Genomic DNA, 27,874 nt, shown 5'->3' with positions numbered 1-27,874 from the left:
AGATAAAAATGATAGTGGGATTTTGTTTTGGTTTTTCTCGTGATGATAACACAATGAAGGTGGATGTCAAATAAACTTGAATTTGAAACCTAGTCCTACAACTTACATCTTAATTGACATAGATTAGTTATTTAAATCCTTTAAACCTTGTATTTAATAGAGGAATTGAGTAGGTTAGTCCTACAAGATTCTAATGATTAAAAAAGAAAGCATAGAAAGAATTTAGAAACATTTCCTACACAAGTTGTGTTAATTAGCCATTGACCATTATTGTGATTCCCTATCTTCCTATTTGCATACTTGCAAATATACCCATGCACGCGCACGCCCGCACACACACTCACACACACTGCCCCCTAATCACAAATGGGAAGGGAATGTGAGATGTTGGTGAGAGAACTGTAAGTTCTTTCGCCACTTCCGGGGTGCTGAGGAGTTCCCGCACATCTCTGCTTCCTGAGGAATGTACATTTCTCTAGTAAGGACCCAGGAAAGGGAGGAAGAGACTCACCAGACCTGGGAGAGGTCCCGAAGATGGGAAACCTGTTCTGGCCCTCAGCTGGTGACTTCAGTATGGGCACAAGTCCTGCTCCAGGCAGCCCCTCGAAGGGTCTATCCCAGCACCTCAGTAGGTATGCCTCTCCCGTGGTCCCTCTACAGGAACGGTTCATGGGCCAGAAGTTTGCATAGGGCCAGGGGGCACTCACTGCAGTCCTGACCAGCTGCCTCTCCAACTGCTCAAGCCCTTCCCTTCCCCACCCTACTTCAAACACCTAGACAGTTCTGTGGCCAGGCCTTTAACCCTTTTGGTGCTAGTGCCCTGCCCTCAGCATTCCCTGAACAAAGGGTAGCCACAGCCCTCAGGCTCCTGTGGAAACAGGTGAGGGAACCCAGGCTGGGGTCACCCAGAGGGGGGCGGATGTGGGACCCGGATAACTAGGGAACTTTTCTCTTCCCTCTAGCAGGGGCCAGGGAGAAGCTGAGGAGGGAAAAGGGAACATCACCCCAGGGCAAGAGTCACAGCTACTTAACAGCAAAGTCTTCCCTGAGGTCAGCAGGGTTCTCTGGGCTCTCTCAGAGTTGGCTTAAAAACTGCTCTTTGGCCCCTTTAAGAGACTGGTTACAGTAGCGGAGGGAGGAGGGAGGAGGGAGGACTGTATTTATATGTGATAAGAGTACAGGGTGGAGAGATCACAGGTGAGGAGGGCCCTCGCTCTGACAGGAACAGGGTGACCAGCCACTCAGCATACATACACATGGCATGGCTTGTTTTGGATACCAGGCGACAGGATATTTGACCAACTCCTCCACCCTTTCCTTGGTAACTGAGGGGGTGTGGTGGACTCACCCTCACTTTCTCTCCAGGGCAGAGGGCAGCTCAGCACACATTGGACTTCGGAGGTAACTGGGAGCATGCTTCTCTAAGGGTCCTGTGGCTACTAGAAAGGGTTTGTTGGAAGATTTGCTGCCTCTGACAACTCGTTATTTACAGGACCTTGGACAAATTATGTATTAAATGCTTTATCCCTCCTTTGTAAAGTAGGGCAGTAAATGGGAAAGGTGGATTGGTAGTAGTCACTCAGTAAACATGCTGTGGGCCAGTGTGATGGCGCACAGCACCCTGGGGGCAAGGACAACCTGGGCTATGTAGTGAGTTCAGGCTAGTCACATCTATACAGAGACAAGTTTGGAAACTGTGTCTCAAAAACAAGTAAAAATAAACATGCTAACTGCCATCTGCTGGTGATCTTTGGGTAAGCTCATTCACTTTGTTCTGTGTGACTGATCAAATAAAATAATTATATTAGCTGTCTTATGGTTGTTAGGCTTTAAGCCTGGGACAAATGGCTGAGATGCCTATTTGACATATCCAAGTGGACCTGGCTGCCAGGTTCTCCCTGCATCCCTCAGCCCTCACCTGGTACAGGGCCCTCCTGGTTAGCATACCCCATCCCCTACCCTAAAGGCTCTAGCTCAGGGGTTTGGGCAGCTCTTCCCTATATAATCCAACCATTTTGGTTACCTGCTCTCTGTACTTTGGATCTCCTGGATGCTGCACCTGGTTCCCATCTCTCCCCTCTCCCTTTCTCTCCTCCCTCTCCCCACATGGCCCAGCTCAGTCTGGACAGTCTGCTCTTGACTCTCCCAGAGGTCCCTGCCTCTGGCTGTGCTCTCCCACCTAACTGTAATAAACCTTCTCCTCCACCATACCCGGGAGCAGGAGAACCAGTCATCCTTTTTGTTTCTTTTTTTTGTTTTGTTTTGTTTTGTTTTTTCATTCAGTGGTCAGTCATCCTTTGCTCTGAAGTCCGTGCTGTGGGTGAGAGGAAAGAGCTGCTGCCAGAAGGAACTATGGACCCTTTCCTACATGCCCCAACCAAATATGAGAAGGGGATGGTGGGTGATTGCTTCTTCATGAAAACACAGGAGAAATGTCTGTGCCATCTTGGTGGGGAGGATTCCACGGAAATCCGTATTAAATCATCTGTGATGGTCCAGATGCGGGCTCCAAGATGGGGGTTACTAAGGTCAACACTGGTGGCCATCTGGGCACCCAGTTGTCCTGACTGTGTGGTCAGCGCTGCTCCCTAATCTCCAGCTGTGAGTTCAAGGGAGACAACTTCCTGTGCCCCCACTAAATGGCCCTGTTCTCTCTGCAGGCTAGACTCTCCTTTCTCCGGATCTGAAGGCCAAGATGTGAAGGGAGCAGAAATGGAGGCAACTGACCGCCTCTGGTACGGAGCTGAGTGGGGCTGAGGAGCTGCCTGGGTGCCACGGGAGGGCTAGATGGCGGCTCTGCACAAGGTAGAGGGGACCTGGCACCTTCAGGATGACTATCCACCCTTTTAGGATGGAGCCTCAGTTTGGGCATTCAGTCTTCAGGGTGATGAGGTGCTCCCTTATCTCCCCTCTCCTCCCACAGATCTGCCTTCAACCTGAGATCAGGGCTCACACCCTTGAGGGTTTTGTTTTTGTTTTTTGTATCAGGGAGTGCTGCTGGCACTCATCCTCCTAACAGATTGCCTGAGGCTGACAAGGGCAGTCTGGAAGCCGACTGTGCACCTAGTCTGTCTACAGACTCCAGGAGTCCATACACTCTCCACAGCCTCTACTCAGGGAGGTTCAAATTCCACCCTGACTCCGGGGGCAGCTGATCTCTTGAGGGATGAAGTATCCAGTTTGGCCTCTTTTCAAAGTACCCATGCTTGTCATCTGTGAGCTCCTGGGTTCCTGTTTCATCTCCTTCCCCACCAGTTCCTTTGCAAGGCAAAGGAGAGAACTCCCTAGCTTTCCAGAAGAGACCACAAGAGTGAACGCCAAGGGAAAAAAAAAAAACACAGCTTTATGTCACCTGCCCATCTTGTTGTGGGCAGGAGAGCCCTCCTCCTGCGGCTTAACTCTGTATCTCCAGCAGAAAACACACATGGGAAAACAGTGCTCCTCTCTCTGGAAATAGATCAGTACTAGACAGCAAGAGCCTCCCTACCCAATGCGCTCCCCCTACACCTGTTCACCCTGCCCCAATCTGGGCACTCCCAGGTTCCCACCGGAGCATGATGAGCAAGAGCAATCTTGTTCTCTGACCTGGCTGGTGCTGGGATGTCCAAGCTGCAGGGCCTGAAAGAAGGATGTGAGCTGGCTGAGGACCACCCCATTTGGAGCTTCCCTTTGTCTCCATGTCCTTTTCATCTTCCAGGGACCCAGAGGCTCCCACAGCTGGGTAAAGGAAAGGTTAAGCCAGTTGGGCAGGGGAGCTGAGGAGTGGAATGGAAAGAGGAAACTTGGTAGCAGAAACAAAGCCGGTATTTGTTGGGCTTTCCTCCTGCTTGGGAGGGTGTTCTCAGACCACGGCATTCCTGGGCTGGACAGAGTCCGTTCACAGTGGCTTCTCCGCAGAGCTGCTGCAGCCGAAGCCACTTTTTCCACTGGCTGCACAAGGGCCCGGCAAAGGAAACCCACAACTTCTTCTGGGCCTGGAAAGCCAACATTGCTGGGCGCGGAGGTGCACACCTGTAATCCCAGCACTCAGGAGGCAGAGGCAGGAGTTTGAGGCCAGCCTGGGCTACAGAGTGAGTTCCAGGACAGTCATGGCTGTGCAATAAGGAGACCCCATCTCAAAACAAAATAAATTCAAGCTCAAGAGAAGCCGTTTCCTTTAATAACTTTTATTTATATGTATGTGTGGGCCCCTGCAGGGGTCATAAAAGGGTGTTGGACCCCTGCGGCTAGAGTTAAAGTCCACCTGACACAGATGCTGGCTTCTGAAGCAGGGTCCTCTGTGAGAACAGCCTGTGCTTTTAACTGCTGAGCCATCTTCTTTGGTTTTTCAAGACAGGGTTTCTCTGTGTAGTCCTGGCTGTTCTGGAACTCAGAGATCCTGCCTCTGCCTCCCTAGTGCTGGGATTAAAGGTGTGCGCCACCACTGCCTGGTGCCATTTAGGTTTTTTTTGTTTTGTTTTTAAGATTTATTTATTATGTATACAGTGTTTTGTCTGCATGTATCCCTGCACACCAGAAGAGGGCACCAGATCTCATGACAGATGGTTGTGAGCCACCATGTGGTTGCTGGGAATTAAACTCAGGACCTCTGGAAGAGCAGTCAGCTCTTAACCTCTGAGCCATCTCCCCAGCCTGCCATTTAGTTTTTTTTTTTTTTTTTTAAATTTTTTTTTTTTAAATTCATTTATTTATTATTATGTATACAGCATATGTGACTGCAGGCCAGAAGAGGGCACCAGATCTCACTCAAGGTGGTTGTGAGCCACCATGTGGTTGCTGGGAATTGAACTCAGGACCTCTGGAAGAGCAGTCAGTGCTCTTAACCTCTGAGCCATCTCTCCAGCCCGCCATTTAGTTTTTTAAAACATAATTTAAAAAAAAAAGATGTGTATGAGTGTACCATTTGAGCATCTTGTGCCAGCAGTCTGGAAGAGGGCATTGGATCCCTTGGAACTAGAGTCAGAGGTTGTAAGCTACCATGTGGATGCTAGGAATAGAATCCAGGTCCAAAAGAACACCAGTGCCCTTAACCACTAAGCCCCCCCTCCATCCCTAAAAATCAATACTTAGCCCAGTTCTCAATCTTCCTAATGCTGCGACCCTTTAATACAGTTCCTCATGCTGTAGTGACCTCCAACCATACAACTATTTTGTTTCTACTTTATAATTTTGCTACTGTTATGAATCATAATGTAACTATCTGATATGCAGGATATTTGATACGTGACCCCATGAAAGGGTCCTGACCCACAGGTTGAGAACCACTGCCTTAGACAGTGGGCTAGAAACAAGTTGTTTTCTAGAAAGGTCAGTAGACAGATCAGGCCCCTCAGGGTGAAGAGCCTCTGCAAGCATCTCCAGCTGTGGAGAGCTGGCAAGCAAGGCTTAGGGGAGCGTGTGGTGACAGAGGTGAAGACAGAAAAAAAGACACCACAGGGTTCAAAAGCAAACACGTACACCCCTGCGAGCAGACCACACCCCAAGGCCAAGAAAGTCTGCTGGCTTGCCCTGGAACTGGGGTTACAAGACCTGGGCTCCAGAAATCCCGTCTGTTCACAGCAGGACAAACATGGTGGTGTGGCATTTGTTTTTATTAGAAAATCCATTTGGTAAGTACCCCTAATGCAGGCAGAGCCTGTTCAGGCCCCACAGCTTTCGCTTCATCTTCCACCCTCTTGAGAGGAGCTGCCAGGGGATGGGGGTGTCAGACAGAGTCCAAAGGGCCCCTCCTAGATCCCCAAGAGTTCACATTGCCAGTAACACACCAACAGCACCTTGGTGGGACCCTCAAGCCCCAAAGCTGTGGCTAAAGGCAGTCCTGTTTGTATGGCTTCAGGGAGGACAGGGAGGCTCACACAAACTCCCAGGCCTGCCCTCTGCATTCTGGTTGAGTTCAGGGTAGGATCCAGGACCAGAGGGCCATGGACCAAGGGCCAAGAGAACACACTTGATACCCTATGGAGTCTGGAAAACACCTGGTTTCTTGGAAGAGAGGGCCGAGGAGCTGCATTTAGTTCTTCTTGGGTTTGGGAGTATCGTATTTCCTCTTGCTGGAATACCACAGGAGCAGAGGGATGCCTATGGAGGGCAAGGTCATGACTCCAAAGGCTGCCCAGTCCAGCTGTGGAGGAAAACAAGGGCTTGCTTAGGAGTCTGGGTGCAGAGATTCAGGAGAGAACAGGAACAAGGGAATGACGTGTTGAGGAGGGAGCAGCAGGGCCCAGAGTATAAGCAGGGCTTTGCCAGAGACATTCCAGCCTCTCTCCTCAGACAAAAATGCTCAGACCAGTCTACTTTTCAGGGTGTGGAGCCATAGCCTTACCTCCCTCAAATCCTAGACAGTGCTTGAGAAGGGGTTGTCCCTAACAGCGAGGCCTCCTGGGACCCTAGACTGTCCCTTCATACCTCTCCTTGCTGCCTTCCACCCTTGGTGAGCACCTGCCATGGATCACCAGGGCTTTAGCCACATCTCAGCTGCCTCAAAGTCTGCCCTGCCTTGCTTCCTGGCTGGCCACAACCTCTCCAGACTCAGATGGGACAGCCAGGGCTGCCTCTAGCTCCGCCAGGACCCTGCGTAAAACCTGACTGCAGCACTTTCCTCCACTTCCTGAGTCTGCGAGACCAGGGAATTCATTGTTGCTGACGTTACAGAGTGTCTCATGGAGCCCAGGCTGGCCTCAAACTGGCTAAAAAGTTAATGACGACCTTCAACTCCTGATACTCCTGCTTTCATTTCCCCGGGAGCTGGGATGACAGGTGTGCTACCAGGCCTGGTTTTTATAGTGTTGGAGTAGAACCCAGGGCCTTGTGCATGCTAGGCAAACACTCTACTGATTTTTAATGTGAGAGATTGTGCCTTATTTGGAGCTTCTGGATGAATAAATGAATTCCTTCATTCAGTGTTTAGTCAGCCCTAAAAAATTCTCTCCAAGCTCCAGCTGGGTGACATGGCACATGACTTAATCCCAGCACTCAGGAGACAGAGGCAGGTGGATCTCTATGAGTTCCAGGCCAGCCAGGACCTAAAAAACGAAACCAAAACTAAGCTTATGCAACTATCCCAACACTCTATGACCCACTGAATCTACTGAGGCCTCCAAGTGCCACAGAACCCTGAAACAGGCTTCTACTCAAGGCTGAGCAGAGAGAAAGGCCAGTTTTATGGTACTGGCTCTTGTGAGCTCATTTGATAAAAATCTGGGCAGGATTACCTCAGGAATATATCTAAAACTGTGTCTCTGTTTCTGTCTCTCTCTCTCTCTGAGATGGCTCAGTGGTTGAGGACTGGCTGTTCTTTTATTAATTGATTTTTGGTTCTTGAGACAGGGTTTCTCTGTGCGGCACCCAGCCGAGGACTGGGCTACCAAGTGAGTTCCAGGAAAGGCGCAAAGCTACACAGAGAAACCCTGTCTCGAAAAACCAAAAGAAAAAAAAAAAGAAAAGCCTTTAGATAAGATAGGTGAAGTCTCTGTCTCACCATATGAAAACAAAAAAATCAGGTAAGGCAATAACAAGTCAACCGATTTTCTGAGGAGACCATGCGTTTCCAGAACCAAGAGAAGGTTCTCACTCTGCGGGATGAGAGACAATACCAGAAGGGCTTACAAAATGGGGGGAGAATCTCCGGTCAAACTCCCGCTGGGCGAGGATCCCTCCCTGTCCAGGGGCACTGGTGGAGCCGATCTGGAGAGGAAGAAACAAAGGATTAAGTAAGGCAGGCTTCAAGGTTACCTCATCTGAGAAGAGGCTGCTCCAGTCAACAGTGCTAAACATCAGACTCAGTTACTAACAGGCACAGCTAAGAATGCTTAAAGAACACAAGGTATAGCTCAAGTGTAGCGTTCTTGTACAGTATGGAAGAAGCCTGGTTTGGGTCATCAGTACTGGGAAAAGATGAAAGAGAGAAAGAGAGAAAAAAAGAAAGAAAAAGAAAGAGAGAGAGAGGAAGAGAGGAAAAGAGGAAGGAAGAAAGAAAAGAAAGAAAGAAAGAAAGAAGCTGTTGAGGGCTGGAGAGATGGCTCAGTGGTTGAGGACTGGCTGTTCTTTTATTAATTGATTTTTGGTTCTTGAGACAGGGTTTCTCTGTGCGGCACCCAGCCGAGGACTGGCTCTTTTTGCAAATGACCTGAGTTTGGTCCCTAGCACCCACACAGTGGCTCCCAACCACCTCTAACTCCAGTTCCAGGGGATCCAATCCCTTCTTCTCACCTCTTCAGGCACTAGGCATGCACATGCTACACATACATACAATTAGGCAAAGCTCTCATATATATAAATCTACAAAATTTTCTTTTTAAAGAAAAGCCTAGCCGGGCGGTGGTGGCGCACGCCTTTAATCCCAGCACTCGGGAGGCAGGGCCAGGCGGATCTCTGTGAGTTCGAGGCCAGCCTGGGCTACCAAGTGAGTTCCAGGAAAGGCGCAAAGCTACACAGAGAAACCCTGTCTCGAAAAACCAAAAGAAAAAAAAAAAGAAAAGCCTTTAGATAAGATAGGTGAAGTCAAGCAAGGTGGCACATGCCTTTAATCCCAGCACTCAGGAGGCAGAGGCAGGCAGATCCCGAAGAGGCCAGCCTGGTCTACAGAGTGAGTTCCAGGAAAGCCAGAGCTACATAGAGAAAGCCTGTCTTGAAAATACAAAAATAAAGGTGGGTGGTGGTGGCGCACACCTTTAATCCCAGCACTTGGGAGGCAGAGGCAGGTGGATCTCTGTGAGTTTGAGGCCAGCCTGGGCTACAGAGTGAGTTCCAGGAAAGGCGCCAAAGCTACACAGAGAAACCCTGTCTCGAAAAACTAAAAAAAACAAAAAAACAAAAAAAAACCCCACAAATAAATGAATAAAAATAAAACCTAGAGAGATAATCCCTTAGGATTTTGTGAAGAAAGGTAGATTAGGAACCAGGAGAGCTGAAATCTGGCACAGTGGCGCTCACCACACAGTGAGCACCTGCTAGACAGGACATGTTAGCTACACAACATAAACCAAAGCTTGGTCCACTGGGATCGAGATACGGAGCACCCCGTCTGCGAGACAGGGTGTATCATGCAGTTGCCAGGCCTCGGCAATCATTTACGTATTCCTCAAGAGAAAACACTCTTTTCTACTTCTCAGGGCTGCCCTGACTTAGCTGAAGTAGTGAGAAGCATTCTGAAAATGTCAAAGCCCTACCCAGTGCACATTACCAGAGCAGGGCCGGGGCTGCTCCACATTCCTGTGTTTAAAGAGGGCCGAGAGTTTGGAGCTCAAAGCAAAGAACTTTGTTCCCAGGTAGCAGGTGAGCCTTTGATTTTTGTGTCTATTAACCCACTAAGTACCAGGTAGTGCTGGGCAGAGTGGCTCACACACTTGTAATCCCAGCACTTGGGTGACTGAGGCAGGAAGATCAGGAGTTCAAGGCCAGCCTCCTTCAGAGTTTGAAGGAGAATCTGTCTCAAAATAAGTTTAAAAAAACAAAACAAAACAAAAAACAAAAACCAATCAATCAATTAATCAAAAATAAAGCTGGGCCGGGCGGTGGTGGCGCACGCCTTTAATCCCAGCACTCGGGAGGCAGAGGCAGGTGGATCTTTGTGAGTTCGAGGCCAGCCTGGTCTCCAAAGCGAGTTCCAGGAAAGGCGCAAAGCTACACAGAGAAACCCTGTCTCGAAAAACCAAAAAAAAAAAAAAAAAACAAAAATAAAGCTGGGTGCAGTCATACACACCTGTACCCTCCGCACTGGTAAGACAGAGGCAGGCGATCTCTGAGTTCAAGGCCAGCCTGGTCTACAGAATGAGTTCCAGGACAGCCAGGGCTACACACACAGAAACCCTGTCTCGAAAAACAAAACGAGTTCAGAGGCTAGGTATGGTGGCACATGCTTTTGATCTCAATACTTGGGAAGCAGAGGCAGGCGGCGCTCTCGTGAGTTCAAGGCCAGTCTAGTCCACACAGTGAGTTCTAGGCCAGTCAGGATTATGTAGTGAGATGTACTTTGATTACCAAAATGAAAAAAAATGAAGGAAGGAAGGAAGACAGATAGATGGAGAGACAAAGGCTCCTGGGGGTAACAGCAGGTGGGAAAGCTTGGTCTTTTGGGTGGTAACATTACTTTCTAAGTGAGGGGAAGACAGTGGAGTCTAGGAAGGTGAATGGAAATGGCAAGAACAGCTATAAAACAAAGAGCAAATGACACATTCCAGACTACAGGGAAAGCAGAGGACAGAAGGGAGGAGATGCTGTAGACGAATTTCTAAATGGTCTTATTAATATAGGGGGAAAGCCTTAGCGAGTTCAGGGAAATAGGGAAAGCCACCAGCCAACCTTTCCTCACCAACTCTGCAGCTCCCAAATGTGAGCTACTTCCTGTCTACCCAGGCCTTTATATGCCTTGCTTTTCTGCCCTCCCATTGGCTCTTAGTCCAGCTACCTCACTTCCTTGTCACTGCCTGTCTGTACAGACCTCCAGGTCTCTATGGTTGGTACTGGGATTAAAGGCATCTATCACCACACTTGGCTCTGTTCCCTAGTATGGCTTTGAACACACAGAGACCCTGCCTGATAAGTGATCAGATTAAGTGCAGCCTGACTTTGTTTACTTAAAATGGCTGGCCTTTCCCCTTGATCTCCAGGGAAGCTTTATTTATCAAAGCACAAATAAAATATCACCACATTTCAGCATAAATAAAATATCACAAGATATTTTATGCTATGGCTTATCATCCGGTACAGGTATACTGTTCTGGAACTTTACAGTTGAACCAGACTGCCTTAGGACAATACCAGGTTTATAGTCAACTTGTCTTAGAATTTAGCAGCTGCTGTGGAAATTTTCTGCAGGAGTTTTTAAGAGGCAATGGCCAGGGGATCAGACGCCCTTTGGCCTTTATGGGCATCTAACTTACAAGCATGTTCTCACACACACAAACACACATAATAAATTCATATTTATTTTGAAATAATATTTGAAAACATAATATTTTGAAAACAAACCAGAGTGTTTTTAAGAAAAATGGAGCCCCACTGGGCTCAAGGTTTGGACAACTTACCACAACAGGCCCGTCCTCCTGCGCCAAGTAGGTGATAGTCGCAGAGGTGAAGTTGAAGTAACCAGCCTTGAGAGGACGCAGGACCACCGTGTGGGAGACATTGCTAGCACTGGCCCAAGGGTTAAGGAAGCAAAAAAGACCATGAAGGCCTAGTGTATTCATTTAATTCCAGCATTCAGAAGACAAAGGCAGGCAGATCTCTGTGAGTTCCAGGACAGCCGGGATTATATACACAGACCCTGTCTCAAAAAAAACAAATGAAACTCAAGCGGTTACAACCTTTCAATTTCTGAACTCAACATTCCATTCATAAAACAGTTAATAACACATGTAGTGACTTCATGCCTACCATACCCACTTTTTAAAAGCATAGCATATGGTGGGGCGGTGGTAGCTCACACCTTTAATCCCAGCAGCTCAGAGGCAGAGGCAGGCGGATCTCTGTGAGTTCGAGGACAGCCTGGTCTACAGAGTGAGTTCTAGGACAGCCAGTGCTACAAAGTGAGATCTTGCCTCAAAACAAACAAAAAAAAAAACAAACAACTGTCATGGGAAAGGGGGCTAACCCAGTTTCTTCATGCTATTATTCCACTGAATCTGTTTTGAAAGTACCTCGGTATAAAGCATTTACCCAGTGTGTGTGACTGCCTGGGTCTCTCTCGAGCAGTGCAAAGGAAAAAGCACCTTCACTATGTACTTGTGGCCACTGAACCTTTATAAATGTCTGTGTCTTCCTAATGGGATGCAGGGCTTACAGCCTGAACAAAGGCACACTCACACAGCTGACTCCGTCCTTCCTCCTCATCTCATCCAGATGCGTGACAAGAAAAGCGCCACACACCCACTGTTTGAAGCAATATCTCCCTCCCAACCCTCCCTCATCACCTAGAAAAAGAGGATACGGGGCAATCCGGTCCCACTTGACGTTGAGCATACCAGAGACGATGCCAAAGTCTTCTGGAGGGAAGGAATCGTCGGATAACTCCACATCTAACGCAGCACTAGAAAGCAGAGGAAACAGAAAGAGTGAGGGATATAAAATTAAGGCAGCTCACCAGGAAATCTACCTGCTGGTCAAAAGAACCCCCCAAAGTAACTGGGCTTTGAAGAAGCCCACCAGAATATTCAAATAACCAGAAGTACACCAGAATATTCAAACATCCAGAAGTGAATATGCCCAAAGCTTTCCCAGCTCTAATTTCTAGATAGGAGATGAAGCTAGAAAAGAGAAATAAAATCAAACAGCATTAATAGTGCTCATGGGTGAAGGGAGGAAGCTGGGAGTCGCTCCGCTGAGGTGTCTGCATCGCCTTTTTTTTCACAAGATGAATTTGTTTTCTGACTTTGAAACCCTTCCAGGCCCCCAAACTGGAAGATGGTTTCTTGTAGTTCACCTGAGGATGCCTTCACTTTCAAAAAGCACCCTGGCAAAAGTAAACCCTCTAGTATATTCATTCTTTCATTCATTCATTCACTCAGGGCACCCGATGCTGGAGGGCTCCAAATGAGAATCCGCAACCCCAACAAAACGTTCCCTTATGCCCACGTGGAAGCTCAGGATCCAGGAAGGAGCGTGCTAACCCTGGGCCGCTACCTGGAGCCGACATTGTAGATGTTATACTGCAGGGTCAGGTCCCGCCCTTCCACAGCGTATCTGTTCAGCAACGATTTGGAGGCCAAAAGCCTGGCTCCTTCTTCGGCTTGACTGACAGCTAACAGGGCCAACACCACGAACGCCAGCGGCCTCATCTTTGGGGAAAAAAAAAAAAGAGCAGAGTGAACAATCCACCCGAGGATGGGAAGCGCCCCCAGGCAGGCCCCTGCGCGGCGCCACACTCCAGCCCCACGACCTCGTCGGCAGCCGCAGGCCCCGGAAACCGCCCAAGCCACAGCAGTGCGCACGGCGGTGGCTTCGGGTCAGGCTGGGTCTCGGGGACCCACAGTCCCGCTGCCACTGCCGGACTCACCGTGAGTACCCCAAACGCCTCCCTGGGCCACAGACAACCGGAAGACAACGTCAGCATCCAAAAGACCGGAAGCGGATCTGGCCGGAACCCCTGATGTCCCGCCCAGTGCCTTGTGGATGCTGTAGTTCTAGAACAAGCCCCATATTTCCCTTTGTGGCGACTGCCGGCCAACAAAAGGGACCGATTCTCAACCTATGGGTCACGACCCCTCTCTCAAAGGGGATGTATGTCAATCATATATCCTGCATATCATATATTTACGATTCGTAACAGTAGAAAAATTACAGTTATGAAGTAGCAATGAAATGATTTTATGGTTGGGGGGTCACCATAAGATGAAGAACTGTATTAAAGGGTCGCAGCACTGGCAAGGTTGAAAACCACTGCTCTAGACTCTGGAAGTGCCTGGTCTTCATGGAGGTCAGAAGAGGGCATCAGCCAATAGCGAAGAGACAGACATCACCTGAGTTAGGATAAAACTCGGTGTTTGTTGTCTCAGTGTGTTTATTCACCCTCTTGATCAAGAGTAAAAGTGTGCCTTGTTCAGACATGTTAGTTGGAATGGTAGTCTCTTTCTTTGCAGACCCGAACTTATATCTAACAAACTACCTAGACTGTCTGCGGGTTGGTGTGGGTAGGTGAGGTACGGTAAAGAAATTGCCAAGATGACTGCTCCATGGTGTGGTTAAGGGAAAGTTTTATTGTTTTTGTTTTGTTTTGTTTTCTGAGATACGGTTTCTCTGTGTAGCCCTGACCTGGAACTCACTCTGTAGACACAACTGGCTTCAAACTCAGATCCGCCTGCCTCTGCCTCCCGAGTACTGGGATTAAAGGCATGCACTACTACCGCCCAGCAAGGGGAAGGTTTTTAAAATTGTAAATAAGAGAGAGAAAATTGGGCTGGAGAGATGGCTCAGTGGTTAAGAGCACTGGCTGCGCTTCCAGAGGACCTGGGTTCAGTTCCCAGCAACCACATGGCGGCTACAACTGCCTGTAACTCCAGTCCCAGGGTCTGGACTGCAGGCACTGCATGTACCCGCTGCACAAACACACGTGCAGGCAGAACCCCCAGATGCATAAAGAGATAGAGATAATAAATAAATAAAAGAGAGAGAGAGAAAATATCCAGAGGCATCCAGAAGAGTCCAGAACACAGAGAAAGAAGTAGACCGAACATGGCAGAATAACCAGAGACAGAATAGTGAGTGTAGCCAGCTTACGAGCCGCTCGGGGACGGGAAGCCGAGAGCTGGAGGAGGTAAGAAGGGCTAGCATGGGCTTTGAAATGTGCGTGGGTATTTGTGACACTATACTGAGGGAGCCTGGAGGCCAGCACGGGCTGATGTGCTGATAGGCACTACAGGGAGCCATATGTCTCTGCCAGAAGTAGAGGAAAGAACTCCTTTTGGCAGATGGGAACCGGTTTCACAAGTTCCAGAGGAATACTGGCTGTTTTCTTTTTCTTTCTTTCTTTCTTTCTTTCTTTCTTTCTCTCTCTCTCTCTCTCTCTCTCTCTCTCTCTCTCTCTCTCTCTCTGTTTCTTTCTTTCTATCCATTCATCCATCCATTCATTCATCTGTCTATCTGTCTATCTATCTAACTGCCAAAAGTCCTCCTACAGTCCAGGTTAAACTCATTTCTGGATATTGGGACTGCCTTTTGGAGTCTGGGGAACTGGAATTTTTTTTCTTTCTTTTGGTTTTCCAACTCAGGGTTTCTCTGTGTAGTGTTAGAGCCTGTCCTGGAACTCACTCTGTAGACCAGGCTGGCCTCGAACTCACAGATCTGCCTGCAGTCGAGGCTGGCCTCGAACTCACAGAGATCCACCTGCCTCTGCCTCCTGAGTGCTGGGATCAAAGGCGTGAGCCACCACCGCCCAGCATTTTAAAATTATTATTTTTTTTAAAAGATTTATTTATTTATTATGTTCTGCCTGCATGCAAGACAGAAGAGGGCACCAGATCCCATTATAGATGGTTGTGAGTTACCATGTGGTTGCTGGGAATTGAACTCAGGACCTCTGGAAGAGCAGTCAGTGCTCTTAACCTCTGAGCCATCTCTCCAGCCCTAAAATTATTTTTTAAAAATATATATATGTATTTTTTTGGTTTTTCGAGACAGGGTTTCTCTGTGTGGCTTTGCGCCTTTTCCTGGAACTCACTTGGTGGTCCAGGCTGGCCTCGAACTCACAGAGATCCGCCTGGCTCTGCCTCCCGAGTGCTGGGATTAAAGGCGTGCGCCACCACCGCCCAGCTCTAAAAATATTTTTTTAATTAGCTGGGCAATGGTGGTGCACGCCTTTAATCCCAGCACTCAGGGAGGCAGAGGCAGGTGGATCTCTGTGAGTTCGAGGCCAGCCTGGTCTACAGTGAGTTCCAGGACAGGCTCCAAAGCTACATAGAGAAACCCCGTCTCAAAAAAACCAAAAGAAAAAAAAAAAGAAAGAAAGGAAGACAAAATAACAAATGTCAGGTACAGGGTCTGGAGAGATGGCATAAAGAACATGGACTGCTCTTCCAGAGAAGCCGTCCTTGATTCCCAACACCAGCAGGCTGGCTCACAACCATCGGTTAACTCCAGTCCTAGGAGATCCAGCACCCTCTTCTGCCCTCAGTGGATACTGTACACCTGAACACAGGTAGCACACAGACAAAACACCCACACACAAATAAAATGGAAAAAAAATGCCAGTCAGGTACAGTACAGGAGTACAGCTCTATAATCTCAGCTCTTAGTAGGCGTAGAGGTATGGGCAGGAGGATCAAGAGTTCAAGACTACTGTCAACTACTAGCTACACAGTGAGTTGGAGGCCACCCTTGGCTACATGAGACCTTGTCTTATAAAACAAAACAAAACCAACAACAAAATTTACAGTACATCCATAGGAACCAATTATTTTTTAAAATTTATTATTTATTACTCGTTTGTGTGCTTGTGTGTGTACAGATGTATGTGTGCTTCACCTCATGTATGTGTGTGGTCAACAGACATGGTCTGGGAGTCAATTCTCCCTCTTCCGCTGTGGGGTCTGGGACTGTCTCAGGTAGTCAGACTTGCTTGCAAGCCAGGCAGTTCTGCCTTCTGAGCCTTCCGCCCACCCAGAGCAGGCATTTCTATCAACCGCAGTGTAACGGGCAGCTTCTTTGGCCTTGAATCTTAGACTCTACATTTCACGAGTCACCATCAATGAGTATAGTATAGTATAAAAGTAGAGACTGCCGATCACTGGTCATTATAACTATATATTATATCTATAGCCTTAGATGCCTTAGCCTCTTGTTTTAAACTTTGAATGCATTAAAGCCTTAGATGCCTTAGCCTCTTGTTTTAAACTTTGAATGCATTAAGTTTCACTGTTTTGTTATAGTTTTATAGCTTTGGGTAAATGTATAGTTATGGACCCATTATTACCTTGATGCTTTGTGACAGCACCTTTCTGTGTAGGCCTGGCTGACCTGGAACTTATATGTAGATCAGGCTGGCTATGAGCTTTGCAGAGATCTGCCTGCCTCTGCCTCTTGAATGCTGGGATTGAAGGTGTGCGCCACTGTGTTGGCATTTACCTCATTTTAATATCATGCAAAACACCTTTGACATCCTAAAACAAAAATCTTTATTTTTAGTTTGAGAAAGAATCTTACTAGATAACTCAAGCTGGCCTTGACTCATGACTTTTCTATTTTATTATTATTATTAATTTTTCAAGACAGGTTTTCTCTGTGTATCCTTGGCTGTCTTGGAACTTGCTCTATAGAGCAGGCTGGCCTTGAATTCAGAGATCTGCCTTCCTCTGCCTCCCTAGAGCTGGGCTTAAAGGTGTATGCCACCATTGCCCAGCTTTTACTTTGTAAAATTGTTTTGTTTTGGTGTTTCGAGACAGGGTTGTTTTTGTATAGCTTTGGAACTTGTTCTGTAGACCAAGCTAGCCTTGAACTCACAGAGATTTGCCTGCCTTTGCTTCCCAAGTGTATGACACCACTGCCCAGGTTTTATTTTTTTTTTAAACTTTTTAAAGATGTTTGTTTTGCCTGCATGCATGTCTGCGTACCATGTGCATGCCTGCTGCCTGCAGAGGCCAGAATGAGCTGGTGCCAGATCCCCTGGAACTGGAGCTACAGATGGTTGTGAGCACCGAGTGTGCTGGGATTCCAACCCAGGTTCTCTGGAAAAGCAGCGAGTGTTCTTAACTGCGGAGTCGCCTCTCCAGCCCCCCCCCCCCCTTTTATTTTCTACCCTATTACTCCAAATTTCATTTTCATAGTTCTGACCTGGATCTGTGTGTTTTAGGTGTGCTGTTAAGGTCCTGCAGTGCTGGGTCACAGGCACACATCACCATGCTCAGCCCATTAACACTTCCGAGGTCTGAGACACAGATGGCTTTTTATAGCCCTTTGCTCACTTTACCAAGCAGATGCCAACAATCTGGCCTCTCAATCTAAGCTCAGGTTAAGGGTCCTGGGGCCCCGAGTGGGTTGTCCATGCTGCGGAACATGGCTGGTGGACTCCCAATCCACCTGGTGTTAAGTTCTGCATGTGTTAAGGTTCCTACTTCCTAAACCCTAACCTCCTTACTCCTTTTAGCTTCCAGCTCCAAAGCCACCAAGGACACAGCTCAGCCTCTCAGCAATGACTTCCCAGTTCATGAAACCTGCCAAGCCAAAGGCAGCATTTAGGGCCAGCAAAATGTATACACAGACACAGACACTCTAAATAAAAACCAAAAAAAGGCAGCCTTAATACAAATACAAGTATGTGTGTTTTTTTTTTTTTGGTTTTTCGAGACAGGGTTTCTCTGTGTAGCTTTGCGCCTTTCCTGGATCTCGCGCTGTAGACCAGGCTGGCCTCGAACTCACAGAGATCCGTCTGCCTCTGCCTCCCAAGTGCTGGGATTAAAGGCGTGCGCCACCACCGCCCGGCGCAAGTATGTGTTTTTAAGATTATAATCTATTGGTGTCAGACAGGCAAAATACTTGGGATTCAGAGATTGGAGAGAGAGCATCCAGTGGAAGGCTTGTATGTTCAGATTCAGTAAGTAAAGTTACGAGGGTAAAGGGTTATTTATAGTAGTGCATACCAGGAATCCTAAGACATGGGAGGAGGTGCAGGAGTTCAAGGTTATCTTCAGCTTCATGGCTAGCTGGAGGCCAGCTTGGGCTGTAAGAGATCCTGTCTCCAACAACAAGGAAGAGTTGGGTTGGGTCTTGAGAAATAGGGGAGGGTATTATCTGGAGGCACAGTGCAGAGGCACAGGACTCTCTCATCTGGCTGCAGCTTTGGTTTAGACTCAGTATCTTCACACTCTAGACTAAATGCTGTCTTCTGAATCATAAACATGTATTTGGCACAAAACAAGTAATCCCTGAAGGTCTACCTCTTCCATTGAAGCCTCACTCATCTGGAATTTATCACATTCTCCTCTGTATTTGCCCAACCCTTTGTTCATATGATCTGTTGACTATAGGTTAATAAAACTACCTTCCTTGCTTGACAAAAACAAAAACAGGCAGCCTTCAGGTGCTGAGTTTCAAGCCAGCCTTCCCGGCTCCTTGATGCTTTAAGATTTTTTTCTTCTATCCAGCACTGGAATTTGCGCTGAGAACTGGTCTGAAGCAGTCTCCCACTCTCCCACACGTGGTTCGTTCTTACATCACCATACTCTACTCACAGCTTCACTGCACAGAAGATAAGGCAAGCGTGGGAGCCCAGCCTACAGTCCCATCACTTGAACCTCGGGCCGGGGGGCTGCTGCACGTTCTAGGCCAGCCTGGGCTACAGTGGCACCTTCTCAGAACACCAAAACTCAAGACAGGCAGTGACTTTGTCTTCAGCCCGATTCCTCCCTCAGAAAACAACCACCACCACCATCATCAATGTACTCTCACAACAAAATCATTTATTTACAAAGGCCAGGGTGGGTGTTGGGATTAAGAGAAAAGGGCAGGCATGTCTGAGCTGCTGGGGATCCCTCCTACCTGGAGCAGGATTCCTCTTCTTACCTCTATCTCTCAGCCAGGGGTCCTCCAAGTAGCTGAACCACACGGCTTTCAGTACATTCTCTGCCGTGTGGTCCAGCTAAGCCCAATTCCATATTAAAGGCATCACCATCTCACCCCTTCTAAAGAACTTTCTGGCCTAGATGGAGCTGGCAAGGAATTGAAAGGCAGGAGCTCTGGAAGAGAAACCTCACTTTTTTTCACCAAGAGTAATGGTGGCATGGGTATCAGTCAGAGCCATTGTCTTTAGAATTACCCAATATGCTTTTCGGTTACCAAACACCCAGAGGCCCAGGAGACCCAGCTCTCCCTCCCAATGCTCTATTCCTCCACTAGGCTGGCCCTTGTACCCACTCATCTCTGTTGACAAAGTAGTGAACCAGAAACCAACAAAGAACACACACCTCCCAACTTGCATGTGCGCACATGTGTGCATATATACTAATTCTCCATACTGCTGAGAAAGATCCAATCCCCAGCATAACTTCTGGGGAGTGGAGCTCAAAGTACCAGAGCCTGAAGATACAGGTAGGTCCTGGGTGTGTGTGTGCGTGCGCGTGTGCACGCCACACACGTTGGAGACCATGGAAACCTGATTCCTTGTGGGTCACACTGCTCAGCTTTGTTAAGCTCCTTTCTTCAAAATTCCACCAGTCTTTCTCTCTTCTGCCAGGCCTGGGCCTGGGTTCTCCAACCTGAAATCTATTGGTGTTTCTAGACCCAACTGTCAATTCGGTTTCCGAGCCTTCAGCTCAGGCTGTCTCCTCCAGTCCCTGCTTCCAGGAACTCTCAGCTCTTGCTCTTCAGCACCAGCCTCTGCTGGTCTTGTCTGTTCTTGGTAATCCTGCCCAGACTGCCTGCGCATGGCTCTCTTTGGGCAAGAGGACAGGTATCTTTCTTAGAGTCCCAAAGAGCCCATGAGAAAATGCTGGGTGAATTTGCAGAATGGGGCAGAGAAAGAAAACTATAGCATTTCATCAGTTCCTCTCCAGAGAGTGAAATTCAAACACTGGTTGGGCTGAGGGAGGGGAAGGAAGAGAGTAAGAGTGAATGTAAGGCAAGCTAAACCCTAGTGGTACCGATGGAAGACTTCCGGTAAGCCAGACGGGGGTCCTCCTCTCAGACCCTGGGAGAAGGCTGAACATTGCCGACGGACTTTGGGCAAGGAGGTGGGCCCAACCGACACAACTGTGCAAACGAGAGAGCTCTGCTCAGAGGACCAGGGGAGAAGATTTCATAAGACAGCAACCAAATCAAAATCCTTGGACAGAGCTATGGTTGGGCCCATCCTCCAGAGTCACCCTGCTGTTGGTAGAGGTCAAAGAAGACAGGCTACAGAAGGTAGGGCTTGACAGAGGAGCCAAAGGCTGGCGCTGAGAGGTGGGGAAGGCAGGAGGCGCGGGCCCGGGATCAGGAGAGCTGGGACCCCAGGAGTCTCTCAATAGCTGCGTTGATGTCCCCTCCCGTGGCAATCAGGGCCTGGAGGTTGGCCTCACGGTCGACAAAGCCCATGGAGTTGAGCTGCGCCAGCTGCTGCTGAAATCTCACTTCCGGCATCGGCACCTGGAGGAGGCAGGCCTTGGCTAGTGGGCATGGACCCATTCCAGGGCTAGCCCTTTCTTCCTTTCTTTTTGAGAACGTCTTGCTATGCAGCCCAGGCTGGCCTAGTACAGTGCTGGGATTGCAGGCACATAACACCGTGCCTGTCTCCTAGAGGGACAGTTGGAATTGGAGTGTTTCCGGAATACCAGTCGGTTCCTAATACCCCCATGGCCAAGGATGGCCCTTCTAGCTACACATGCTTGGTGTAAGGAAAAGTGAGCTGCAGATGAAGGCCAGGGAACCTAGTTCCCAAGTTAGCAAATAACTATAACAATAAAACAGACAAAATTCGTGCGCCACCGCTGAACAGAGACAGATGATATTTTTGTTAATCTTCCCAAGTCCCCAGTAGGCCTATGTCAGCTTGTTCCTAAATGCTCTCTAGAAGATGTTAACACATGCTTCAAAAGACTAATGCGCCGGGCGGTGGTGGCGCACGCCTTTAATCCCAGCACTCGGGAGGCAGAGCCAGGCGGATCTCTGTGAGTTCGAGGCCAGCCTGGGCTACCAAGTGAGTTCCAGGAGAGGCGCAAAGCTACACAGAGAAACCCTGTCTCAAAAAACCAAAAAAAAAAAAAAAAAAAAAAAAAAAACTAATGTTCAGTGTTTAAGAGCACTGGCTGCTCTTCCTGAGGAGCTGGGTTTGTTTCTAGTACCTACATGGTGGCTCACAACTGTCTGTAACTTTAGTTTCCAGGGACCTGATACTTCTGGCCTCTGCACACTAGGCGCACACTTGATGCCCAGACACACATGCAGACAAAACGTTCATACAAAAAAGCAAAATAAATAATCTGGAAAAAAAGCCGGGCGGTGGTGGCGCACGCCTTTAATCCCAGCACTCGGGAGGCAGAGCCAGGTGGATTTCTGTGAGTTCGAGGCCAGCCTGGGCTACCAAGTGAGTTCCAGGACAGGCGCAAAGCTACACGGAGAAACCCTGTCTTGAAAAAAAAAAAAAAAAAAAAAAAAAAAAAAAAAAAAAAAAAAAAAAAAAAAAATAATCTGGAAAAAAAAAAGAAGCCTAATGCTGGGTTGGGCATGTAGCTCAGTGGCAGAGCCCTGGCCTACTATGTGCAAGCCTCCGGGTTTGATCCATAACAACACACACACACACACACACACACACACACACACACACACACACAGCCCAGAGCTCTACAGTCAAATATGCTAAATGCTAACCATGCCCCTCCTGAAAGTCTTCGGAACTACTACCATAGTAAAGGCCAGAGAAGGGCCCAGGAAGAAAAGAACCTGCTTAAGGTTTTTAACCCGCCAGTAAACACAATTAACAAAAGACACATTTTTTTTTCAACATACTCCTATAAATATCTCTTGGAAATGTTTTGCTGTGGAATATTTGTACTGTGTGAAGATGTATTGCTGTGATTGGTGTAATACAAAGCTGAACAGCCGATAGCTAGGCAGGAGGTATAGGTGGGACTTCCGGGCAGAGAGAGAACTCTGGGAAGAAGAAAGGCAGAGTTGTGAGCCAGACACGGAGAAGAAACAGGAGGTGCAAGATGAAGGAGAGGTAATGCCACACAGCAAAATGTGGATTAATATAAATGGGTTATTTAAGTTATAAGAGCTAGTTGGGACAAGCCTAAGCTAAAGGCCAGGCTTTCATTATTAACAATAAGTTTCCATGTCGTTATTTGTGAGCGGGCAGTCCAAAAAAAGTCTGACTACAATGTTTTCCCATGGATGTTTGGGAAGCACGAGTCTTGATCATGACCAGATCCAGGAAAAGGAAGGTTGTGGTGCAGTATTTGCGTACACTGTAAAGATGTTTATCCGCCTAAGGCACCTTCTGTTGGTTTAATAAAGAGCAAAATGGCCAATAGCTAGGCAGGAGAGACTAGGTGGGACTTCTGGGCAGAGACAGAGAATCGGGGAGGAGGAATCTAGGCGTGCAATTTTGCCATCAAACTTGCAGCAAGTTGGATATGCCATAGTAAGAAGAGGTAACCAAGCCATGTGGCAGACTGTTGATTAATATGAATGGGTTAATTTAAGTTACAAGAGGTAGTTGGGGCCAGGCGGTGGTGGCGCACACCTTTAATCCTCTGTGAGTTCAAGGCCAGCCTGGGCTACAGAGTGAGTTCCAGGAAAGGCGCAAAGCTACACAGAGAAACCCTGTCTCAAAAAAAGGTAGTTGGGGAAAAGCCTAAGCTAAGGCCAAGCTTTCATAATTAAGTCTCCGGGTCATGATTTTCAGGCTGGTGGTCCAAAGATAGTCCAACAAGAAAGCTTGCTATGGAAGGCTGGTGTCCACTGCCCACCTGACTAGGGATAGTTGCCGAGGACCACACAAGCCCTATGGTGTCAGAGGCTTTCCCAGTGCCATGCTGATGTTACTCAGTCACAGACTTTGTACCGGATGTGCCCTGGAGATCAACCTGGCCCAGCTCTCTTAGCGTTTTACACAAACATTTGTAGAATTTCCAGAAGAGTCACAGAGGTCACACCCCAAGTCATCTCTGGGGCCTAAGACCCCGCCCTTTACTCTCATCACCTACCAGCTATGTAAGTGAGCAGCTGGCCTCTTTGCTCCCAGTTTCCCCATCCCTAATATACTGATGCTGTGACAGTCCCCCGAGGCTGTTGGGAACGGGGCAAATGACTCTCCTAGACAGAGCATTCAGCATGGTACCAAGCATGTGCTGAGTGCTGTCTACTCTTACCCTACTTTAAAGCTATAGAAACTGAACTTGGGGACATACGGTAACCTGCCCAAAGCTAATGAGTGGTAGACCAGACCCTGAAGACAGGCTGGCCTCCTGCAGAGCCTGTCCTGCTGCCTCTGCTCCAGTACTGCTCTTGATGCTCCTCAGGACGGATGGGTTGCTGCCCTGGATACCTGTGAGTTTCCACTTCCGGCCAAAAGCTGGATCATCTGCTGCATGAGTTGTTGCTGGGCACTGGAACCCGCTGTGGTTGGAGACGTGGCTGGTATGCCTGGGGAGGAGGTGGGGGCCTCGGCTGCAGACCCAGAGTTGCTGCCTGCCAGGGGTACAGGGGTCCGGGATGTCCCAAAGGAGCCAAGGCTGGAGGGAGGGAAAGAAAAAGAGTTAGGAGACAGCAGTTCAGAACAGGATGGGAAATGGACATGGAGGAACATGCTTGTAACCTCAGCACTTGAGGCTAGCCTAGGCTACGAAAGAGAGACTTAATCTGGAAGAAAAAGGAAAAGAAAAGAATGGAAATGTGAGATCCAGAAGGAAAAGCAGTCAGAACAAAACAGAAAAGCAGACCCAGCCCAAGGAACAATGGTGCAATGGTGTGTGTGTGTGTCTGTGTGTGAGTGTGCGTGAGTGTGTGTGTGTGTGTGTGTGTGTGTGTGTGTGTGTGTGTGTGTGTGTGTGTAAGATAGATAGACAGGACAGAGAGAGCGAACCTTAACGCCCACCAACCGTCCTTACCTGGGTACCAGCCCAGGGGCTTCAGTCTGTAGGGTCTGCAGGCCCTGCTGGATCTGCAGCAAGGCCTGCATGGCCCGGGGATTGGTGAGGATGGACAGAGACTCTGGGTTCTGCATCTGTTGGGAAAGAGCCAGTCAGCCCCAGCCCCAGCCCGTCCACCACCTTCACTTCCAGTCATTGCGCCCCCAGGTCTCCCTCCATGACCTTCACTCACCTGCTGCAGAAACACGGGGAGCTGCAGACGGAGCTGCTCCTGAAGTTGTGGATTCCCCGCAAACAGCGGCACATTCACCATCATCTGCCAGAGTGAAGGGAGCAGGGGAGGCCTGGGTCGTCCTACCCTGAGGAGCCCCACAGCCTCGGACCCTCCTCAGCACTCCCACCACTGCAGGAGATCTCACCAGCATTTCGAGACACCTCAAAGTACTCCAAAGTCCATGTGGGGCATGGAAGAAAGGGACCCGTGTGCTGAGCAGGGGTCACACTGCCCAGGCTTGTCTGACAGTCACCTGAACTACCACTTCAGGTACACAGTGCCTCCTATGTGCCATGCCATCATCCACCCCAGGGGGAGCTATTGTTGCTACTGGTTTTTGTTGTTTTCGTTTTTAATTTATTTTATGTGCATTGGTGTGAAGGTGTCAGATTCCCTGGAACTGGAGTTACAGATGGTTGTGAGCCACCATGTGGGTGCTGGGAATTGAACTCAGGACCTCTGGAAGAGCAACCAGTGCTCTTAACCTCTGAGTCATCTCTCCAGCCCGTTGCTACCATTTGCAGAGGAGATCCGGAGGTGAAGTAGCTTGGTTAGCCCCCAAAGCTGTGAAGTAGCAGGATGTGGAGTAGGAACCTAGGCAGCCTGGCCCCAGAGTGCTGCAACTGCCCCTGCAAACTATTCCCTCGTGGGGAACCCTTTCCCCAGCAGCACTTCCCTCTTACCTGAGCAGCGAAGTCAGGGTTCTGGGCGAGCGTCTGCATCATGCTGCGCATGTAAGGGGCCGAGATCACATTCTGCATCAGCTGGGGGTTTTCAGAGATCTGCTGGAGGAGCGCCTGCATTTCTGGGCTGTTGAACATCCCTAAAACAAAGAGGGATAAACAAACAGGAAGAAAGGGGTCCACATGGAAACCAGACACCTCATTTCATCTACCTTACTTCACTGAGTGGTCAAGAAACAGAAGCTACGGTCAAATAGGCATCCAAATGCATGGCGCGGGTCCAGGCGCTCCGGACTCTAAAGTCAGCTTACATTGCGTTATCCTGCGCCTGTCCCATCAACCTGGCTAAAGGCTAACTGGCTAGAAACCAAGTCTGAGTTACCACGTCCCTCTGGACTGAGCCTGCCCCAAGCTCAGACAGTGTGAGCCGGAAAGAATAAACGCCATGGAGAGCAGTGGCTTTTAAACCTGCCTCAGCAGCAGAGGCCTGCTTCTCAAGCCAAATCCCACTCAGGTAAGGTAAGGGTGCGGCTGAAGCCAGAGCAGGAGACATGGAGCTGGCTCCCATTTGGTCCTTCCATCTCCTGGAGATGGTCCAGATCCCAACACTTAGGAATAGTGTTTAAACCACAGACCAAGAGCTAGTCCTCCCTTAATAAATAAGGGAACGGAAGCACACTAAGGGGAAAAGACTTCCCAATTAAAGTATCTCCTAGAGAAATCAGGGAATCTACCAAAGGATCTCCCGGAGCTATGTGTCCTGTCACAGGCCTGGGGCTTAGCAGTGTGCAGCCTGCATTAGTACACACGATAACCTGCACATCTTTCTCTGACATCACATCTGCCTGTCCGTGGATGTGTTCTGATTCTTCTGCATCCCTTCCCTCTCATCCGCATCTCCCACTCTGTCCCGTTTACCCTGGATGGTACCAGAAGTATTCATGGAGCTGGGAGGCGTGGCCTGGTTTACTCATGAGCTGTTACTTAGGTCCCTGCCAGGGACATGACCAGAGCAAACCTTCCTCCTCTGAGGGGCAGGGCCGTTGCCCCCGCTGAGCCCTGCTGTAGCTTTAACTCAGTCTCACTTGTTTTCAACACACAAAGCAGTGTGAACCCCACTCAGTGCTGGGGCAGAGGGGCTGCCCTGGTGTGACCCCACTAAGCTCCTTCCACCCTAAGACATACCTGACCCCAGGCTAGCCGCATTGATCCCAAAGGGGTTCGAGACTGTCGGGTGCACCTGGCTGGTCCCCGATCCTCCGGTGCCCTCCCCACCGGACCCGGGGGCCTGGGAGGTGGGGGGCGAGGGGCTCCAGGGGTTAGGGAGGGGCTCTCGATTCTCAGTCCGAAGAGGCTGGGAGGATGAGCTGTCGGAGTTCCCGGCCAGGGAAGAGAAGGGATTGTTGCCAAACTGAGAGGAGGGAAAGGTTTCGGGTTAAGGACTGAAACAGATCAGGGACAAGGGAGAGGCTCCCTCTGCTCGCACCTAGGAGCCTCCCCTCCCCGGGGAAAGGGGAGACACATCAGACATCCTCATCTACTCTGTTCCCAAAGCTCTAGCTTCACCCTCACCCGAGCCTGCAGAGGGAACCTGCTGAAGCTGGTGACTGGCAGCCAAAGCCCTCCGGATGCCACTTCCCTCGCCTGTGCCCAGTGTGGGCCTCTGCTATGGGCTCTGTGACCCGAGACTTTCGCATGCATCTTTCCTGGGCTGTAATGACGGAGTTTTGCTCTTGGAGTAGTTAGGGGGCAGAGGCCATGTCCGATTCCCCCTTTCAACCCAGCCTCAACACTAGTAGGTGCTCAGTCAGGAACGGCGAGCTTCGTGGTTGCAGGCTGCCAGACCTGGCTCAATTGACCCCCATCTGTCCCCAGCTCCTGCTTCCCCAGCCACCTTGGCCTAATCCTAAACCCCAGAACTCTCTTCCTCGGTCCCCTGAGAGGCATGTGAGCCATCTAGGCAAGTCATGATGGAGCCCCAGGGGAGCAGAGCTCTGGCTAAGGATTCCCTGGAGGTTTTCTCCTGCCCTGTCCTTTGGGTGGATCCCCAGTCTATCTCCCACGCTCCCAAAGAATACTCGGGTCTGTATCTCATCAGATGGCATGTTACCCAAAGGTAACACCAAACCTCCTCCCTCCATCCCTCCAGGGACCTGTACGCCAGGGCCCATGTGTGCTAGGCAGCTCTGGACCCTCCCTCACTTGCTGGATTTCAGAGGCTCTCTTAAGATCTTGAAGCAAGAGGGAGATAGCTGAGCAGCTTAGCCCTTCCCACCTTTCCTGTTATTCAAAGTGGGTCACTGGATCTGGGCTGACCAATCATCTACCCTGAGCTGTGGATGGATCTGGGCGGACCAATCATCTCCTCTGAGCTGAGGATCCTTGGCTTCAACAGATGCCTGTTTAGATAGGCAGCTGGCCTCACAAACCATAGTTTCAGTCATTACTGCCATTTCAGATTTCCCATTCCTGTAATTTGCCCGAGTCTCCACCATTTCTAGTCCTTAACTGGTTCTGTTCTTCCTGGTGCACCTACAGACTAAATCTTTCCCAGAACTACCAGTCACTACCCATATTAACTGAGCACCTACTATATGCCTTGGCACATTTATTCTAATATAATATCCATCTATACGTCAGTTCTCAAAAATGTGGCCCTATAACCCATTAAGATTAGAAAGTTTTGCCGGGCGGTGGTGGCGCACGCCTTTAATCCCAGCACTCGGGAGGCAGAGGCAGGCGGATCTCTGTGAGTTCGAGGCCAGCCTGGGCTACAAAGCGAGTTCCAGGAAAGGCGCAAAGCTACACAGAGAAACCCTGTCTCGAAAAACAAACAAACAAACAAAAATTAGAAAGTTTTCATAACTCTACAAAATGTCAATTTGCTCTTTTTACTTACTCACTTAAGAAAGCTATGTAGCAGG

General features: G+C 49.0%; 1 protein-coding gene across 3 annotated transcripts in view; it reads right to left on the bottom strand.

The window, feature by feature from the left end:
• Positions 1 to 5,573: 5,573 nt before the first annotated feature.
• The window catches only part of LOC128105149 (translocon-associated protein subunit beta), a 37,246-nt gene continuing 14,945 nt past the window's right edge, over positions 5,574 to 27,874 (bottom strand). Inside the window, exons 6-15 of one of the 3 annotated variants that reach the window (XM_052730052.1) lie at positions 26,136 to 26,361; positions 24,951 to 25,090; positions 24,226 to 24,309; positions 24,012 to 24,127; positions 23,450 to 23,636; positions 12,619 to 12,773; positions 11,927 to 12,025; positions 11,025 to 11,133; positions 7,606 to 7,683; positions 5,574 to 6,121 (exon numbers count right to left, since the gene is read on the bottom strand). In XM_052730052.1, coding sequence (XP_052586012.1) covers positions 6,011 to 6,121; positions 7,606 to 7,683; positions 11,025 to 11,133; positions 11,927 to 12,025; positions 12,619 to 12,773; positions 23,450 to 23,636; positions 24,012 to 24,127; positions 24,226 to 24,309; positions 24,951 to 25,090; positions 26,136 to 26,361 — 1,305 coding nt within the window. In that variant the 3' untranslated portion in view covers positions 5,574 to 6,010. Of the gene's footprint in view, positions 6,122 to 7,605; positions 7,684 to 11,024; positions 11,134 to 11,926; positions 12,026 to 12,618; positions 12,774 to 12,991; positions 13,077 to 18,864; positions 20,548 to 23,449; positions 23,637 to 24,011; positions 24,128 to 24,225; positions 24,310 to 24,950; positions 25,091 to 26,135; positions 26,362 to 27,874 lie in introns of those variants that run through there. The other 2 variants (XM_052730054.1, XM_052730053.1) reach the window with 2 other exon arrangements.

The sequence above is a fragment of the Peromyscus californicus genome, unplaced genomic scaffold (assembly GCF_007827085.1).
Source record: "Peromyscus californicus insignis strain IS unplaced genomic scaffold, ASM782708v3 Scaffold_9__1_contigs__length_137607984, whole genome shotgun sequence".
Lineage (NCBI taxonomy): Eukaryota > Metazoa > Chordata > Mammalia > Rodentia > Cricetidae > Peromyscus > Peromyscus californicus.
This window is presented reverse-complemented; position numbering and strand designations above follow the sequence as displayed.